The 20,083-nt window shown below is 53.6% G+C and overlaps 2 protein-coding genes across 2 annotated transcripts in view; both read right to left on the bottom strand.

Moving 5' to 3' along the window:
* Positions 1-14,818, bottom strand: part of ZNF609 (zinc finger protein 609) — a 57,384-nt gene extending 42,566 nt beyond the window's left edge. The window contains exon 1 of the mRNA XM_005232590.4: positions 14,072-14,818. Coding sequence (XP_005232647.1) covers positions 14,072-14,818 — 747 coding nt within the window. The remainder of the gene's footprint in view (positions 1-14,071) is intronic.
* A 6-nt stretch (positions 14,819-14,824) lies between these two features.
* The window catches only part of TRIP4 (thyroid hormone receptor interactor 4), a 51,133-nt gene continuing 45,874 nt past the window's right edge, over positions 14,825-20,083 (bottom strand). The window contains exon 14 of the transcript XR_008749844.1: positions 14,825-14,936. The gene's annotated coding sequence lies outside the window, so the exon portion shown is untranslated. The remainder of the gene's footprint in view (positions 14,937-20,083) is intronic.

Here is a 20,083-nt window from a genome sequence, read left to right as displayed (position 1 = left end):
GGCAGCTTTAGAGGTCTCACTCCTTAACCTCTTCTTGGATAAAAGCACGTTTAGGAAAACAGTCCAGATGTTGGAATATCAATAAAACTAACTAAAAGCAATGGTGCAATGCAGTCTTGAAGAGCCCTTTACAAACAAACACAACTTAGGAGGGGTGCAGCAGCGCCAGACCCACACTCAACCAAAACTACATGCTCACCTCGCCTGGAATAAGAAAACAAATGTTGTTTTGGGTTACCCATCTGCAGGACACGCACACAAGAATCGCTCCTGCAGCTCTCCTTCCCCTAAATGGTCAAGTTACTCATACCACTCAATGGATTTTTAATCAAATTTTCCAAAATAACAGTTTACAGAAGGAGTGACAACTGAGCCAAACCCCTAAATGAGAAACTTGAGCTGAGAAGATGTTATGGGAAACTTGCCATCAGCTCTAAGCAACGTTCTGGGGAGCTGAGATTAAAACCCTACCCCAGCAACAGGTTTATCCAAGCAACAAGCCACCCCTCACGCATGCCTCGGTTAGAACCCAGAGGTCACCCATGAGATCTTTGAACCTCACAGCAGCATTTCTCACTCCCAACAGCATTTACCATTACCATCAACAACTTTGCACCACAGAATCACAGAATGGTTTGGGTTGGAAGGGACCTTCAAAGATCATCTAGTCCAAGCCCCCTGCCACAGGCAGGGACACCTTCCACTAGATCACATTGCTCAAAGCCCCGTCCAGCCTGGCCTTAAACAACTTCCTACCATGAGGCATCCACAACTTCTCTGGGAAACCTCTTCCAGTGTCTCACCACCCTCACTGTAAAACATTTTTTCCTGATTTCCAATCTAAACCTACCCTCTTACAGTTTAAACTGCTGCCCCTTGTCCTGTCACTACAGATCTTCGTGAAAAGTCTCTCTCTGTCTTTGTCATAAGCCCTTGTCATATATTGAGAAGCCACAGTAAGGTCTCCCCCGCACCTCTCCAGCTGTACAACCCCAATTCTCTCAGCCTCTCTCCATAGCAGAGGTGTTACAGCCCTCAGACCGTCTTCACAGCCCTCCTCTGGACCTGCTCCAACAAGTCCATGGCTTCCTTGCACTGAGGATCTCAGAGCTGGATGCCATACTCCAAGTGAGGTCTCACGAGAGTGGAGTAGAGGGGGAACATCACCTCCCTCCACCTGCTGGCCACGCTGCTTCTTATGCAGCCCAGGAGACAACGGCTTTCTGGGCTGCAAGGGCGTAGTGCCAGCTAATGTCCAATTTATCACCCACCACTGTCCCCAGGTCCTTCTCAGCAGGGCTGCTCTCCAACCATCCACCCTGCAGCCTGTGCTGACAGTGGGGACTGACCCGACCCAGGAGCAGGACCTTGCACCTGGCCTCGCTGAACTTCACGAGGTTCGCATGGGCCCACTCCTCAAGCCTGTCGAGGTCATCTTCTTGAAGAAGTCCAATTGCATCACACTACTGCAAGGCCACTATTACTATAAATTAAGCAATCTCTCCTCCTAAGCCAGACTGGCCATCTTCAGCAGCTCTGGGATGACTTTCATCAACTGCTCCCCAAGGACTCTGCTTCATTTCCAGCTGACAGCCAGTCTCCAGCACACTGAAGAAGGCTTATTTTCTCCCTTCTCACCCAGCCCACAGGGGCAGGAACGCTAACATGATCCCATTAAATGGGCCAGAAGAAATCCAACCCACCCGAGCCATGGTCTCATCTTTGCCCTTTCCATTCATCAGCAATCTCAGCTTGAAGCCAGATGTCAGAAGATTTCTTGAGTTTCCTCAAGTTCTTCTGCCAAGTTCTGATTAAAATCCTCCTAAGTGGTTTTCTCTTCATTCAATTTCCTAGCACTGAAAAGTAAAGCAGACCTGAGAGTGGCACTGAGTGCTGGAGCTAACAGCCACAGATGCAGCCAGGCCATCTGAGTCTCCCACACCAGCTCATTGAATTGAAAGTGATTCTCTTCCCATCTCCCATATCAGACCATCAGTTCCCAGAGGAGACTGGGGTTTAGTGGCCTTGCTCGCTGGTGGGAGTCTGGAATCGCTCAGCTGACGTGGGCTGCTGAGGCACCTCTCGCCAGGCGCTGCTTTATGCCGTGTTTGAAATGGGTTGACCAGGGAGGATGGTTTCCAAAGGCTGTTGGGCAACACACAACAGCAGGGCAGTGGATAAGGAGCAGAGCACAGCCCTGTAACACAGATCTCCATGCCTAGATTTGTTCATTTTACCAAAACCCCAGCCCACCACCTCAAATCAACATACTCCACTTTATGACAGTGGCTTTGAAAGAGGAGCCAACCTCTCATCATGTGCTCCTTGTGCTACCAGCTTGGGATCTGCACCAAACTGGATCCCCAGCTTTCCCACAAAATCTGTCTGCTTCAGTGGCTTGGAGGATGAAGCCATTGGTTTCTTGCTGTAGAAACAACAGGCACCTGCAAATCTGGTTGCTCTCATTCCTGCAGCCAAAGGCTGGAGACTGTCAGGATGCCACAAAGATGTGGTGCATCTCACTTGTCCTCTTCTCCCTGCCAACAGCAGGCGAGGAGAGCCCCTTCCCTGCAGGAATGGGCCCCAGGGCTCAGGCACGCTGGGAGCATTGGGTACAGAGGCAGTGAAACAGGCAGTGCAAAGGGAACCCCAAAACAGCTTCTGTTCACACAACAAGAAAAACTAGAACTGGATCTGCTGCTGCCCTCTCCACTGTGGCTTCCGCCTTTGAAGGGCCCCACAGAGGGAGGTGCTCCTGCCAGGAGCCAAGGCACTGCTGCCGAGCACACATCCCGGAAATCCCAAAACTTCCAATTTTTAACACCATGCACCTTTTCACACCCTTGGGGGAACAGGTAAATGCTGAACCTACTTACAGAGACCACATGGACAGGACACAAGCTGGTCCAAGCTACCATGGCTACTGCTGAGTTACCTACCAGACAGAGCACCAACTGTTCCTGTCCTCTGGGTCTGCAGGATGGAGCAGAGGAGCACAGGCTGCGAGCCCCTCAAAAGCAGGGCCTTCTCCTGGGATGTGGCTCCTCCACAAAATAATCAGGCAGCGATCTGGCAAAGCCATGGCATGTCTGGTCACCCTTACGCCAGAGGGTGGTCTCACATGCAGCCTTTGCTTTTCTGACGTAAGATCCAGTCCCTGTAGAGCACAACCCCAGAGCTGAACCATCCGCTCCCCCGGCTACTGAGGGGCTTTAACTCTTCCCCCTAGGTCAGGGCAGCTAAGAAATGCTCTGCTTGCAGCCGTAGGGTTTCTACCAAAAGTCTGGTTTCCTTCAAAGGAACATTCAAAGCTCAGGCCCTTCAGCTCCCTTCACCCTGTACACAAAGCAGGGTATTAATAGCCAGCCTGGAAGACCATAAAACTCTAAATACCTAAAGAGTTCCTATACCTTGAAATGTTAATGGTAAGCAAAAAAAGAAACTTTCCTGTTAGCAAACTGCTTGGCTCTGTGATATATATACACGGTTGCCTTCCTCCCCTCCAAGCCACAGAATAGCAAACAGCACTCAAAGCCCTAGAATGTTGCTCTACTTACAAGGCATTCTATAGATCTGCTCGTCCCCCCAGCACCTGGACGGGAGAGGCTTTGCCAGCACGCACCAGCAATTCTTGATGACTTAAGTTACCACCTCAAAGAGCTGACTGGCGCCTGGCCACCCTCTCCTTACAGGATCCTTTTCAGCCTCGAAAGCGATCTCCCCCGGCCCCCGGCCCAGCCCCAGCTCTTTCCTGTCCTTCCAAACCTCCCTTCCCTGCTCCACTGCTGGAGCTCACTCCAGCCCCGACGCACACACACACCCCCCCCCGGCTTTGCTCCCTTCTCCTTACAAAGGGCCTCTCTTGCCTATGCCATGGCGGGTCAAGGGGACATGGGCGCAGAGACCTGGGGCTGCGTGTCCCCCTGGGGAGGGTGGGTCAGGATCCCAAGCTGGCAGGGCAGTGCCAGCTGGAAACACTTGCTTGAGCTGGTAGAATCACAGGAGCTGCGGCTCTTGGCACACACCATGCTCAGCGTAGGACGAGGACATTGCAGCCTCTTCGCCACACCACACCAGCCATGCAGCGCCCCAGCACCCACACCAGCTTCAGCACTACCGATTACATTTGGGTCACCCTCCCCCAGGGAACCAGCCCCTTTCAGACAGCACTCCCCACCATCAATGGACAAGCTGCAGGGTGGATGCAGCTCTCCCTGCTCCAGCCTGGCCGGCAATGGGCTTGAATCCAGGACCAAGCCCCAGCTCCAGGGTCCTCTTCCAAGGGCTGAGCCCAAGGACAGCGGCCACCAGCCATACGGCACACAGTTCACTCTAGAACAAGCCACATCTATCTGTTAAACAGATGAGCCGGGCCGTTCCCAGTGCAGGAGGCAGTGTACCTGCATCCCAACGACTGGAGGGATGGGAGGGTGAGCAGAGGGAGTCTGGGAACGGTGCTCGTTTGCATTGCACCTGGGGAACAAAATCACAACATTGAATTTACATAGTTAATTGGGGAAGCGAGCTTCCCAGAATGAAATTACTTTCTGGTTTGGGGGGAAAAAAAAAACCCAAAAAACAAACACAAAACAACCCACCACCACAACCACGGGATTTGTAGCCATAATGGTGCCTTCTCCACTCAGAGCAGCTCAGGTGCTCCCCCCAACAAAGTCCACTCTCATGCCTAACAGGAGCATGCAATCCATGTGGAGGATGGGGGAAACTGAGGCATGGAGGCTCCAGCATTCACATCAAGGAAAGGCAGCCAAGAGCCTCGATGGGTCCCTCTTGCTCCCTCGCCAGTGGACAAAAAGTGCTTTTGAGTTGTATCACAACCCAGCCCACTTGATGGGATGTAAAGTGTAGTGACCTTGATGTTGCAACCAGAATTAAAGCTTAAACCTGCAAGTAGGTGAGCTTTCCACATCATTCATTATGGCATGCTTCAAGAGACCCCAAGCAACCAAAGGCCGGACAGTATTTTAAAATAAATCCAGACACTTACCACGTTTTAAACCAATTCCAGTGTCAAGCATGGGGGAAACATCAGCATATATAAGCATGTGCCATTACCACACCTTATAAAAGCTTTGTGGTTAACGTCTTCCTGCAAAGGGATTTATCCTGTCTGCAGCTTGCTGGGATGGAGCCTGCACTGTTCAGCGGGCCAGGGGCAAGGCTGTGGGCATGGAAGGACAAGAGATGGAAGCACAGGCCCCACATACCCTCCTGGGTTGAGTGGTGCTGGCCAAAGTCACTGTGAGCCCTGCGAGAGGCTGGTGGTCAGGCAGAGCCCCCAGCCCCTTACAGCACAGCACCACTCTGAGCAAGTTCCCCATCTCCAGCCCAAGGCAGCACCCCCACTGCCCATGATCCCACCCGTCCCAGCAGCACAGCATGCCCACTTACACACCCATGCCAGCCCACAACCTGAGCTCACCCTAGAAAACCCCAAACACATTTATTTACATCAGATCAGTTCCCCAATCTGGTCCGTGGGCAGAAATGACTAACAGGGACAGGAACAATTTGAGCAGATGTTGTCACCAAATACAACATATCATCAGGCTGCTGGTAGCTTTAAATCATTTTGGAGCCCAGTGATTTCTTTCCAGCCATGGGCTGCTCTCCCCTGCTCTCCGACTCCAGCTGCTGGCTCAACATCTACCAGACCTGAGGTGGCTTTCCTCTTGCAGCCCAATGAGGATTCAAGCTCCAGACATCAACCACCAGGAGGCAGGAACATCACTGCAATCACCAGCTGCCCTTTATCCCGCACAGGGGAGCTGCCTGCCATCAGCTCTGAACATCTGGGTGCCCTCTCACCCAGCACACCTCCAAGGTTGCCTGCACACAAGGACTCACAGGGAAGATGGACTTCACAACTCCAGCCTAAAGAATCCTCAAGAGCAGCAGCAGAGCAACACAGCACCGTGTTTGCACAGCAAACAATGGGAAAGCAGCAGCACAGAAGACATTGTGCCTGGGAAAAGGTGGCAAATCCCTAACAAACCAGCCTTAAAAGCAGAGGCAGGGGAAAGCAGGCAGCGCTTTGCTCCGCAGCCCTTTCCAGCAGCCTCCCTAGCTGCCACGTGGAGGAGCAGCTCTGCTCATTAGTGGGTTACTCCTGGCACACTCCCCTTGCATCAGCTCCCTGGCAGGGCCGCAGGTTTCGAAGCCTTTGGGGTCGTGCAGCACTTGAGACATGCGAATCTTCCTTTAAAGAAATCTCACTCAGGCAGATAAATGGTGCTGGGTAACTGGGGTCATTAGGCTAATAAGCAGCCACCACCAGCCTGGAAGCAAGGCAACACATACAAAAGAGTCTACCAGGCCAGTTAGCCTCCAAATCTGACCCATCTCAAGCAGTTACCATCTCCATCAGAGGAGAAGTTGGGTCCATGAGTCAGCAGGATCAATCACCCGACAGCCTTTTCACCAGAACCTCTTATCAAAGCGTCAAGGGAGCAGATTTGCAGCTTGCTTACACCAAGGAAGCAGTGCAGGATCCCACCAAGGAGCCATCCCACGCCCACCAGCCTCCTCATTAGCATCCTGTCATTCTGCTCTAGTGCTTTGGGAATGAGGAGATGTTTTCTCTGCCTTCCTGGCCCAGCTCAGTTTCCTACTGCCATGTCCTTGATGGGGAGCCGCAGGTCCTGCTTCCCACCCTGGCAGAGACAGAGCTGCATTCAGCACAACCACCTATTGAACAGGACACAGCAGTGCCAATGGGTCAGACATCAAAACTAACTCACGCCCTTAACTAGTCCTTCCTAACGCTGCCAGCTGGGAAAGCAAACAGGGAGAGATGCAATTTTTCCTTTATAAAATCTTCAGAGGTGGTATCAGCTGAAACTCCCAGCCTGCTACATCCAGCGGTTATTAAAAAAAAAAAAAAAAAAAAAAAAAGCCCACATATAAATAACCTCTCAGCAGGAGCCAAAACTCAAAGACTAACCCCACAGTTTTAAGTGAACGAGGCCAATTTCCTCCTTTGTAGCTCTTGACACATGTTGGCTGCGTGCCCCCTTCTTGCCTTGTTCCTAGAGCAGAAGGCTCCGGGCAGCAGGTCCGGGACGATAAGGAAACAAGTGGTGTAATTCCCATGGCCTCCCCACACAGCCCTGTCAGCAGCTCTGGAGGCAGCTGATTCCAGCATGGCTGGAGAAAAAAAACCATGGCAAGAGGAGCAGGCACAAGCCGGCAGCTGCCTGCACCCTGCCACCACTTCCCTGAGCTGCCAGTGCTGTTCTCCAGAAAGAGCCAAGCCCCGTGGAGCAAGCGGTGGGAAGCAGCACAGGATGGCAGGAGCACAGCTTCTGCCTGGGGGGGTTCAGTTCAAGCAGGCCCCTACCCCAAGTGCTGGGGGCTTTCCTCATGCCGCAAAAATCCCTGGGGAAAACAAAGTGTAGGATTAATGCCAGGTCTGAAGGGATGGACGGAGCAAGCTTTGGAGAGCCTGTAAAGCAAAAACTGTTTCCACCAAAACACCTCCACTGGGAGTTTCTCCACCCAGACTGGCCCCAAGACAAGGAAAGCCATGCCAGGCACTACCCATCACATCTGGGTCAAAATCGCAAGCATGCCTTTGAAGCATGAGGCTGGGACCAGCCCACAACACCCCATCCTGGCTTAGTCCCACATCAAGCGACTCTGCTTCCTAAAGCACCATCTCCAGTGCAGAGGACGTCTCTTCATCCTTACCTCGATGGGAACCTTGGGTCGGAGCAGCTCAGGTCTTGCCAAAGCCTCACATCAAACGTCTTCACATCTGGGGTGGGAAAAGCTGTTTTGGTGCATTAGGTTTTTCTGCAAGCACAGAAGGTGCTTGGCACACAACTGGCTCAAGCCCTCGGCACGGTGGCTCCCTGCTCCCATGCCATTCCTCAGGGAGCTCAATGATCAAACCACATCTGAACCATTTTGTACGGCCGTAAGACACAAAGAGCTGCCAGTGGAGGGTGAGATCAAGTCCTAAAAGGATGCATGGACAGCAGAGCTGGAGGCTCTGAGCAAGGTGAATCAGCTGCACTGCTGTACTGGTGCACCACCAGCTAGCAAAGGAGGAGAGGACGAGCACTAAAGGAACATCAAGATGCTGGTAATGACCAGGATACCATGACAGAAGAGCCCTTTATACCCACCAGAAGGACAATGTAAGGCAGCAGCACAGGATTAGCAGCTACATGCCCACAGCCAAGTGCAAGGAGCTGCCACTGTGGTCAGGTTGGGGCCAAGCCCACAATGGTCTCCAGGCTCTACAGAGAGCATCATTCTCTTTGAGGTGCAAAGCCGGAAGCAAATGGAATATCCATCATATAGAAATGTCCCCAGGATGGCCATCTCCCATGGGGCTTGCAGCTAACAGAGCTACTGCCTTCCAGGAAGATCTCACCTCTTCAAGATGGAGTCATCCAAGCATCCCTTCACCCCAACCCACACCACTCCATACACCACCAAACCTCATCCTTCCCACCAAAAATAGGTGTGTTTTTTTTTTAAAAAAAAAAGTAATCATGCTTCAATTCCAGGTAGAGAATTAATGGGTGGGGGACACCTATCACCTGGAGGGGTCCTGCCATGTCCCAGTCAGGCTAGGACAGTCCCAGCTGTAGGAACAGTGCTTAAGACACTGTGCAGATCTGCCTCTATGGCTTTAGGGGAAGATGGTATGCACAGACTGCACTAAAGCCACACTGCTAACTGCTGGGCAAGACAGCGAGCAGCAGGGAGAGTCCACAGATGTATTTTTGGGGAGTATTTCTTTTTTGGCAGCTGCCACCAACATAATGGGGCCACCCCACTTCCTCCACTACCATCTGACATCCCAGCCGCTGCTCAAGCACCACCTCCAATGCCATGCTGTCCTCCCACAGAACCAGGTATGTATTTTCACACCAGTTTTGGGGCCTGTCCACTGCAGTGCCCCTCACCATCAGGCCACCCATAGCAGGGGACCTCTGCTTGGAGAACACGCAGGGCATAACCACACTGTGTGTGTGTGGGGGGAAATTCAGGGCGAAAAAAAATGCACTGGTGGCTTCTACCCCCTCTCCCGCAGAGGGACACGACCAAACCCACCCTCTTCACTGCTGGAAACCGCAGCGCACGTGACCCAGAAAGGCTTTTCAGAGGAGCCGAGTCTCCAGCGGCTTCTGTTTGCCTTTCCCTTGTTTGCAGCAGCGTTGCATCTGGACGCTCGTCAGAAGAGGAGGGAAAAAAAACCCACAAACAAAAAACACGCCCTTCTCCTGCTGAACAACCTCTCAATCAAAACAAAGCAGGAGCAGGAGCCAAGAGCTGGGAGGCTCTTTTGTTTAATGCTGAGCATCCCCAGCCAGGCCGGGCCACCCCACTGTGCGAGGAGCAGGGTGCAAGGGCAATGGCGCGGGCAGCAGGCCGGGATGGAGAGCTGGCAAGCGAGCACCCGCCGCCCCAGAGAACAGTCCCCAGGGCCAGCTCGGCCACATGAAAGCAGCCGGTGGGGCAGGCAGTGAAAACAGGCTTCCCAAGGCCGGCCGGCGCTGCTCCTCCATGCACGGCCATTTTGCTGAGCATGACTGCTCACCGAGAGCAGCAGTTCCCTCCCGACCACTGCTACCCCTCCAAACCAAACCCCAGCTCAGCTCCAGCCATCCCCAATGACCCACGGCTTGCTGCCCACCAAGTCGGGGATGGACCCCCTTGCTGGTCCACACGCTCCACCCACGAGTGCATCGGCACAGGCTCATTTCTCTCCCTGCTGCAAGAAGTATTAAATTCCCACTCCTGCCCCCCCCCCCCCCCCCCCCCCCCCGAAATAGCTCTGGGGGCTCCAGCAGCACAGGCTGATGGAAGGAGCTGCCCAGACACCAAACCAAAGTCAAAGGCAAACCTGCACTAGGTGCTCAGCCCACCCCTGAGACCCTGGAAGGTCTCAGCAGGGTTATGGCCAAGGGTTCCATCATGATCAGCCCCACCCCTGGCAAAGTTACTGCTTGTGTCCCACACACCAGTGGCATCAGGTTTGAGGGGGTACTTAAGCCATGGCGTGCTGCAACAGGAGGATGGATATGGCCAACATAACGTACCTAGAAAAAGGGTGTTTGAGATATTCAGTTTCTGGGAAGCAGTGAACAGAGGAGCCACGGGACCACACTAGCAAAACACGTTCCATTGAGCCCACAAGCCACGTCCACAGGCTCTGTCGCTGTGATGTCAGACACGGGAGCAAGGGTGATCTCACCCGTGGACACCACGCCAGCTTAAGCACCTGCTGACAGGAAAAGGCGTCTGAAAAAACCCAAAGCAAAGCTCTTCCCTACACCCAGCAAGGACTGGAGGACTGCAAAACCCTACCAGTGAGATATTCGAAGAGAACAAAAGCAGAAGGAGGGGCAAATGGCATGCTGACTGTAGCATCTAAGCATCTCGTCAAGGAAAAATCCTCGCTACTAAAGTGCTCTTTAATCCAGCCAAGGAGATACAACAAAGCCTCCTGGCTGGAGGCTGACTGCTTAGTGTGCACACATGTACAAGGAGATCACCTGCCCTGGGCTGAAGCCAGCAGAGGCAGAGACAGTCTATCTCTCTTCATCCCCAGAGGGAGACCAGCCTCCCTGTCCAAAACAGAAGCAGGAGCAGCACAGGGTTAAGCAGAGGACAAGCTGCCGGAGACCAAAGGCTGGGCTGAGTCACATTGTGGCTGTTCCCGTTTCGGTCTGAGCAAGTTTCTCACTTCCCAGGCAGGCAGGGTTTGTCCCAAGGCCTGCAGGAACCCATTGCCTTCATCCACCTGATGCACTCCCCGGAGGAGCTGTCCTCGCACAGCCGGCACACACCTCCACTCTTTGCTTGTCCTCTGGACTCCAACATGCTAGGTTTGGGGCATATCTGCAGCTTTCAGGAGACAGGAGGAGCTCAAAATCACAGCCCATCTCATCCCCTACATGCTCCACCCTGCCCCAACCATCAGCCCATCCTCAGGCTCTTTGAGAAATAAAAACTTCTTTCCCACCTCTTGCCATGCAGACACCTTCCTTCTCCTTGCCACAGCCTTCCCAACCTAAAGGAAGCCATCTAGCTGCCCTCAGGAGGCTGACGAAACACAGCTGTTTCCTCCTGAGCACAGACATGACACATTTTCCTGCTGATCCAGACCTTGAATCACTTCTCAAAACAGGGCTCAACCTCCAGGCTGAGCCTTCATCAATGTGGTTGTAACTGAATCCAGACAAGTAAAATGGCAGAACCATTCTCACAGGGTATCTGTACAGATGATAAAATGGTTTGGGTTGGAAGGGACCTTCAAAGATCATCTAGTCCAAGCCCCCTGCCACAGGCAGGGACACCTTCCACTAGATCACATTGCTCAAAGCCCCGTCCAGCCTGGCCTTAAACAACTTCCTACCATGAGGCATCCACAACTTCTCTGGGAAACCTCTTCCAGTGTCTCACCACCCTCACTGTAAAACATTTTTTCCTGATTTCCAATCTAAACCTACCCTCTTACAGTTTAAACTGCTGCCCCTTGTCCTGTCACTACAGATCTTCGTGAAAAGTCTCTCTCTGTCTTTGTCATAAGCCCTTGTCATATATTGAGAAGCCACAGTAAGGTCTCCCCCGCACCTCTCCAGCTGTACAACCCCAATTCTCTCAGCCTCTCTCCATAGCAGAGGTGTTACAGCCCTCAGACCGTCTTCACAGCCCTCCTCTGGACCTGCTCCAACAAGTCCATGGCTTCCTTGCACTGAGGATCTCAGAGCTGGATGCCATACTCCAAGTGAGGTCTCACGAGAGTGGAGTAGAGGGGGAACATCACCTCCCTCCACCTGCTGGCCACGCTGCTTCTTATGCAGCCCAGGAGACAACGGCTTTCTGGGCTGCAAGGGCGTAGTGCCAGCTAATGTCCAATTTATCACCCACCACTGTCCCCAGGTCCTTCTCAGCAGGGCTGCTCTCCAACCATCCACCCTGCAGCCTGTGCTGACAGTGGGGACTGACCCGACCCAGGAGCAGGACCTTGCACCTGGCCTCGCTGAACTTCACGAGGTTCGCATGGGCCCACTCAAACCTGTCAAGGTCCGTGACGTTTGGTCCCTGTCTTCATAATCCCCACCTCACTTTGGCATTTCTACTTGCAGAGGGTTTATGCAGCTGCATCAGTGAAATAAAACTTTAATAGTAAAAACACAGGAAAAGCTATGCTGGGTACAACCAAAGGTCCAGCCAGCTCCTGTGCTGGCTTTGGCAGCGGCCAGCAGCAGATGGCTATGAAGGAACACAGTAGCCAAACATGCTGAGATATTTCCCAAACCATTTCCCCAATCTCCAGCCCTCCTTGGGCTTTTCCCAAGCCAAAAGACACTGCCCTATAAACCCCCACCCCATCCCCGATGGGTTCCTCCTCCACAAACCCATCTAGGTGCCCCAGAGCACTGATGAACTTTCAGCACTGACAACTTTTTGCAGCAGCATTCAAGTCCATCATGCAAAAGAGCATCTGCTCCTCTTCCTGTTTTCATTCACTCTGGTTCTGCTGCCAGAAGTTACAAGGAAACAACACATCATCCCCACACCACTCCTTAATTTTACAGGCTTCAGTCACCTGCTCCAGGAGTCTTCCTCTTGACTGGAGGAAGCACCAACCTACTTAGCAGCTCTTCTCCCAGAGCCATCCCATAGCCAGCCATCCCCACCACCCTTATCTCTGTATATGCTCTATCTTTTTGCAGATGGAAGAAAAAAATGCATCTCAACAACATCTCATTGATCTCAGCAACTCTCCCAAATCCACCAAGAATTCCTTACCTATCCCTTCCTGGTGCCCAGCACTGTGATCTCCACCCAGAGCTAAACCCCCCCCCCCCCCCCCCTTAAGGGAGCCACCAGCTGCAAACACAGCAGTGCACACCCCGACACCCCCCCAGCCACTCTCCCGACACAGCACACGTTGACAGCAATAGGGCTGAGCCACCTTGAATGCACACACGCCTGTGATGCTCCCCTCGTGCACGGCAAACGTGTGGCTTCATGGGCACAGACACGCAACACCACGCATGTAACTCGGACGGAGGAGCTTCTGCTCCATGTGCACAAAGTTTTCCCCCATCCACCCACAGAAATCACATCAGCCACTGTGATGACTAAGAAACAAGTGAACTGAGCATCCACTCCAGTGGCCATATCCAGAAACAGCTGCACAGCCACCCAGCGCCAAACACCACTCAGAGGCACAGACAGCCATCCACCCCGCTGGCCACATGCCCCTGGCAGGGCTTTCTGCACCCCCAGTGATCTGGAAGAGCAGCTTCACCATCTCAGCATCGCTGCTGCATGTTAGTGGAGGAGCAACATGTAAAAAATCACCCACAGCAACCCACTGCCCCAAGGCTGGTCTCCACCACAAGTGGGACAAAGCCCACATACCAACAGCAGACCAAGAAATGAGACAGTAACTCCTGTCAACCATGCACCTTGTGCTTGCTTGCACACCCACACAGATCCCACATTTACTAACACGTCAAGGTCTCCTTCTCTGCGAATGATGCAACCAGACAGAAATAAATTCCTCCGGGAGCTGCAGGGAAGCACAGCATGGTGGCCAACAGACGCTGCCCTGTCCTGTCCGGAGCTGGAGCGGGCCCAGGACCAGGACATCACCTTCACCACCAGCCCAGGCTCCTCCAGCAGAGCAATAGGAGCTGAAGAGGCTTGGATCCACCTGGCACAACTGCAGCATCAAAGAACCCAAACCCCTGAGGGTACAGCAGGACAGTGCCCTCAGACTCACAGTGACTGCAGGTGATTTGCTGGTGCACAGCTCCCAGAAGCCAGACAACAGATTGACCGGGGCTCTCCCATCACTGTGTCCAGACCCCAGTACATCATACAGCCTAACCATCTTCACACCAGAACTTGGAGGCACCGGCCATACATCAGCGCTGGCCCACAATGGCACAAGACAGACTGTCCCGCCATAAGCTCCTGCTCCCTTGTCATCCACAGTGGCACATCCCGGTGCAGGAGCAACCACCAGAGCCGAGTGGCAACACCACCTCCACCCACACTGCGACACCTTTCTTACCTTCTCTGACTTCACCTTCTTCAGCTGCCGGCACTCACTTTCCCCATCCTCCAGCTCAGACTTAACTCCCAAGGGATTGAGCGCAGCTCCCGTGTCAATAGCTATACTCCCAAGCTGCTCGGCAGCAGCAGGCTCTGTCCCCTGGCCCCCATCATACTGTCCCACCCTCACAGCCAGGGCCAGGGGCTGCAGCACGCTGGGCTCCTTCTCTACCGCAGCCCCCACACCCTCACTCCTTTCCTTCTTGTTTTTGGATGAGCCACCCTCCTTCTCCTTCTTGGAGCCGGCCACACTGCGCGACGCTTTGGCCGATTTCTCCGAGCCCTTCGGGGTGACAGCAGGCACCAAGCCACCTGAGTTCGCGCCATCCCCAGAGCGTCCTTGAGCCTCCTTCTTGCCAACAGTTCCCTCGTTGGGAGTGAACAAGGAGGTCCCTGGGGTTGGTTTGCCACTGTCCTTGCCACTCTTGCTCCTTTTTGACTTGGATTTGCCCTCCTTGCCCTGCGGGCCCGGCACCGGACTCACAAACTTGATGTTATCCGGTAGGGTTGCCACCGCATTGGGTGCCGGGAGCCCCATCTCTTTGGAGCCCGACATTTCCAATTTCTGCTGATCCTTCTCCAAATCAGCATCCAGGTCAATGATGAGATTTCCTACACCAATGTCCCACTCATCCCCGCTGTCATACGTCTCAACTGGGTTCGCATCAATTCCTTTCCCTCCGGAAGCTCCGCTGCTCAAGGACATCTTAGAGTTAACAGCCCCTCACGGTTCAAGGCTCTTCCCTGCCTCCACACCCTGGGGGTCACCTACATCCTTGGGGGGCTTCCGGCGATCAGGGTCTTCCCAGGTGACGGCATCGTTGCTGGAAGGGAGAGCAAAGAGAACAGCGTTACACACAAAGAGCACCCAGCAGACAGATCTGCCTTCATCGGCAGCCACCAGTGCAGGCAGGAGAGGTCCTGGGCAGGATGAAAGCCCCCAACTTCCCAAATCCCCCATCATACAGCGCAAGGCAGCAACCTCCTGCCACCTGAGGCCGGGGACTGCTCCACAGCCATCCCCGCAGCAGCAGCCACCTGGCACCAGTCCCCTCGATCAATACCAGCCCTGGCAGGTCACGGCTCTCGGCTCCAACAAGACATTACTCACACGTTTCCCCCGCTCGCCATTTCCCTCTGAATTATCGAGCGCTGCCCCTAGGAGGGAGGATTGATTCCTCTCCTGCCGATGCCACCCGGGGGGAGGGCTCCTCTCTGCACCAGCCTCACTGTGAGGGACAAGAGCTGCTCGACGGGGAAGTCGAGTGCCTCGGTGGGAAATAAATCCCAAGCTTCAGAGTGCCTGTGACACTTGGGATGCGTCAGAGCGGTCACTGAAGGCCAAACTGCAGCAGGAAGCACAAGGTTTCCATCCCACACCTCCAGACAGCAGAAGACAGCACCCGGCTTTAGGATGTTAAACCACCACCGCCTCCAGCATGACGAGCCATGTAGGCGGCTTTGAACAATGGGACACCGAGATACAGCTGCACAGGTACCCAGTCTTAACTGGAAAGAGGGGCATCAGCCCTACCTGCCTGCGCTGTGGCCAACCCCAGCTAGCCCAAAATGTCTCCTCCCAGCTTCCCAGCCCTTTGCCTTCCCCACTCCCAGAGGCAGCGACAGGGGGAGGGAAACAAGCAAGACACCCACGCACAACAAGCAAGACACTCACGCACAACCTGAAAAAGCCTGGAGTCACTTGCTGAGGTTAGCTCGTGGCAATTACACTGACAAGACATAATTAACACATGGAACAGCTTCTTCCCAGCAGCCACCCAGCCAGCTACTTGGTTCCAGCTGCCCGCTCTCCAGATCCCTTAAGGAATCCTTGACCACCCATTTGGACAAAGCTCCTCTCCAGCAGTACTGTCATCCCTTTCCTCATCGAGCTCCCGGCCTGCTGGCTCCTGGTACTATTTATGAGCAACACTTCAGAAACAGGTGACTTAAAGCGAAACGAGACAGGAAGAACGAAAAGAAAAAAAAAACAAACACACACACACAAAAAACCCCCACCACACATGTACAAATTTCTTCAAACCCCAGCAGGCAGGAGCCTGGAAAGCAGCTTCACGGTGCGTTTCCAGAGATGCAAACACTGTAAAAATGCCAGGGATTCTTTCATCAGACAGGCTGCCGCAGCCAGACCATTTTCCATCTGCTCCCCACAGCATCCTCGGCTCTGTACAGCTAATAATCCACTCTCTGACAGGTCATTACGGAGATTTTTAACCCCAGGAGCCAGTGGCTAGCATGCAAGCTGGAAATGAAAAGCACTGACCTCCCATTTCAGCGGCAGAGAAAGTGCCGAATCAGGAGATCACTCTGTGCACCAGAGTCACTAACAGCTTCCCAAAGCTGCCCTGCCTGTTTCTGTCACTGCCACCACCTCCTCCTGGTGCCCCAGCAACCTGCCCCCCAGCCGCGACCCCCACCAATCTGCTTCCGAACCGCCGATGGGGCCAGCAACCATCTCATCTCTGCATGGCACAAACCTCCCCGGCTGGCACACGCTGCCACAGCCAGCTCCCTTTGTGCTGTGGATCTGCAGCGATTCCTTTGTCGGGATGGGAGAAGTCGGTAACGAGGTGGATGAACCAGAACTGTAGCTGGTAACAGCCCTTTCCAGGCGTAGCATCCAGCCACAACCCTGTGGGACAGGCACTGGGGACACAGCACTGCTGCACAGGACCAACACCGGGAGAGGATGAGGCTTAGCCTCCCACTCCAAGCTGCCCACCCAAGGCTGGAGCATGCAAAGGGCTCAGATCAGAGGGACATATGGACGAGGATCTGGTCTCAGAGCTGCAGCAAAGCGACAGACAATCCACAGGATTGTATTGCAACAGGCACAGCACCACCCGCTCCACAGAGCACCTCTGTGACGCCGGCTTGGGCAGCTCTCAGCTCACACTGGGAAACTCACCTTGCTGTTTTAAGTGTGCATATATACATGCACACACACATATATATAAATATTATTTTTATATATGAAATAAGGAGAGCAGATGAGCGGGATTTTGGTCTGAAACTATGCAAACAGCAGCAGCACTTGCCAATTCCTACCACAACAAAAGGAAGAAGGAGCCCAGAAGTCAGCTGAGTCCCCAGCAATTAGAGAGCCAGGAACAATCAAAGGGTTAGAAAACAAGAGGAGAAAAAACATTCACCCTATGGAGGAGGCATCAAGGGAGCCTGAGCTCTGCTAATGCAGAGGGAAGGGAACCGCAAACAGGACAGACAAGAACATGCTGGATTTGCAGGAGTGGAGGAGAGGCATGTGTAGCAGGAAAGGAGTGGGGCAGGGAGCCCGAGACATGCCACCGCAGGAAGAGGGACCGGCGCAGGGATCAGCCCTTTCCAGCCCAGGGCTGAAGGCTAGGACCCCAGTATAAGATCTGGGGGGATCACCTAAACATCATCCATTCCATGCAGCAATAAAGTATTTCCCACAGCTCAAACAGCCCCTCCCTGAAGCTCCCACGCCGATTCCCCATTTCTTTTCTCCAAAGAGCCACTCTTGCAGGTTCAATCTCTGCAGCCAGAGGAGTGTTTTGGGTCTCTCTCCCAAGCAAGGCCCCCAGGGACCCCCGACCTGCCATGTCATCGCTATTTCAGGTGGACCGGAACCCCTAGCTACTGCAGCCCATGGTCCAGAGAAGGAGATCCCTTTCCCACTGCCTGGTTTGCCCAAGCTGGAGAAGCACCAGGTGATATCCAGATCCTCCCCGCTCTCCTGCCAGGGGGAGTAATGCTGCCACAAATCACGGCATCTCAGAAAACAGACTGATGAGATTAATTCAGCTATAAACGTGTCCTTCCCCTTACCTCCTGCCATCGCGGGATTGATCCCTGCACAACATGAAAAGCATGTGCTCACTTGTTGGCCTGGAGACCTGCCAACAAAGCGTTTTAAGAGCAGTCCTGGAGCGCAGATCCTACAAGGAGACAGCTTTCTGCTTGGGAATGCTGCACACACAGAGCACCAGACATGAATAATTCAGCTCCATTAGGTGCCAAGACCTCTACAATCCGCATCTATGGGCTGGGACGGAGCCAACCGTATTAAGAGACAAACCTGAAAGTTCACTTTTGGAGCTGCAAACACACCTAGAGAAAGCTATTCAAACAGAACAGCTCACCTTCAAAAAGGGAGCAAGGAAATCACACAAGCCCCGGGCTCTTTGTGCTAAAACATGCACAAGATGCTCAGCCGTGCCACTCTGGCTTTCTCTACCAGTTACCAGAGGCCAAGAAACCAAAGCGGGGAAGAGCTGAATGCTCAAGGGCAGAGAGATGCAGGAGAAAACTCTTCTGGCAGCACCCAGCCCACACTAGGGAGACTGTCTCATACCCATGTGCTCCAGCCTGCAGCACTCCAGGATCAGCCTCTGGTGGCTTCCAGAAATGACTGACTGCAATTTTCACCCTGATTAACTTTCAGGAATGCCCGCAAGAAGGAGCGGCAAAGACCAGGGGCGGGGGGCAGATCTCCAGGACACAGCATTTCCTCCGGGGGGGGCACAGGGCAGGGGGCAGAGCGTATCAGTGAGGTGCTCACCCCGCCAGAAGCGACCCTGGATAGGCAGTGGAACCCCCGCTCCCACACAAGGGAAGGCACGGCAGCACCGGCACTGGGCAGAGCATCCCTGGAAGCAGCGCCGGCCACCCCACTTGCCCAGAGCCCAGGGGTCCCCGTGAGCCCCAGGCCCGCTTTGCGAGGCACGAGGGGCCGCAGCGCCCAAGCCCTTCCTCCTGCTGCTGGCAGCCAGCCGGCGGCTCTCCCCATGCCCTGCCTCCACACAAGATCCCTTTTTGTTTCCTTTTACGACTAAAGAAACCCAGGGTGCGGGGGAAACATGCCTGCCTTTCCCAAGCTGCCGCCCTCGCTCCCCGCTCAGCTCCTTCCACCACATTTGTAATCCCCCAGCTGGGCTTGTTTGGGTTGGATTTTTGTTAAGTAACTCCCATGTCTTTTCTGCAGATTTCTTTTTAAGATGTTCCCCTCTCTCCCCACCCCCTCTCTCTAGAGATGGGGGAGAAAAAAAAAAAAAAAAAAAAGAGAAATGTTGAACGCAAGCCAGCTGGCACACACAAGAGGAGACGGAGAAATCTGCACAAAGGAGCTTCCTCACTCACTTGCTGCTTTCAGCTCAAGAAATCGTGCAGGGGAGGAGGGTTCGCTCTCCCCCATACATCAGTCAAGCCACCGCAGACAAAGGAGATTTACCATGACACCCTCCAGAACTGCCACCCAACGGGGGCAGGATCCCTCAATCGCCTTCACCCGGCAGGAGTCTGAGCTGTTGCAAAACACACCAAAGTGCAGGGCTTCAAAACAAGCTGTTCAATGTGGAATTAAGCAAGATTTTGAATGGAGGAGCTGCGCTCCCACCTCCTCGCTCACACAACGCCAGGAGACCTTTGGTGGCTCTCGGGGCTGAGCGGGCCGTCACTGGTGAGATGCCAGGAGAGAGAAGGCTGAACCCAATTTGAATAAAATGGAGACACCCTTCTTTTTTTAATATGGAGGTGCACCCCATCAAGACTACATCTTCCAGCATGCAATGCAGCCAGAGCACCTGGAGAGACGTCAAGAAACTTATGCTGGGACTCCCAAGTTTCTGTAGGATGAGCCTTGACACTGGAGATGAACCTGACACAGGGCAGCGCTCAAGTCATGAGTCATTTGTTGGCATCCTTGAGAAAACCCTGAAATATTTCAGTCCAGGCATTACAAAAGACGGATGAGGTCACTGGAAGAGGCTGGAGACGGAGAATGATGGGAGATGTAAGCAAAGACCTCTTTGGTGCAGGGGTGCCCAGGCAATCACTCCACCTGGAGCAAGGCTCAGGACATTTATCAGTCACAACACTCACCCACTACTAAAGACACAATCAAGCCTCAACTTCACATTCACCATCAGTGAAAAGACGCAGCTCGGATCAAAATTCAACCTCACATCCA

This window comes from Falco peregrinus, chromosome 1 (assembly GCF_023634155.1).
Source record: "Falco peregrinus isolate bFalPer1 chromosome 1, bFalPer1.pri, whole genome shotgun sequence".
Classification (NCBI taxonomy): Eukaryota; Metazoa; Chordata; class Aves; order Falconiformes; family Falconidae; genus Falco; species Falco peregrinus.
Note: the sequence above shows the minus strand (reverse complement) of the source record. Positions and strands in the feature narration are given on the sequence as shown.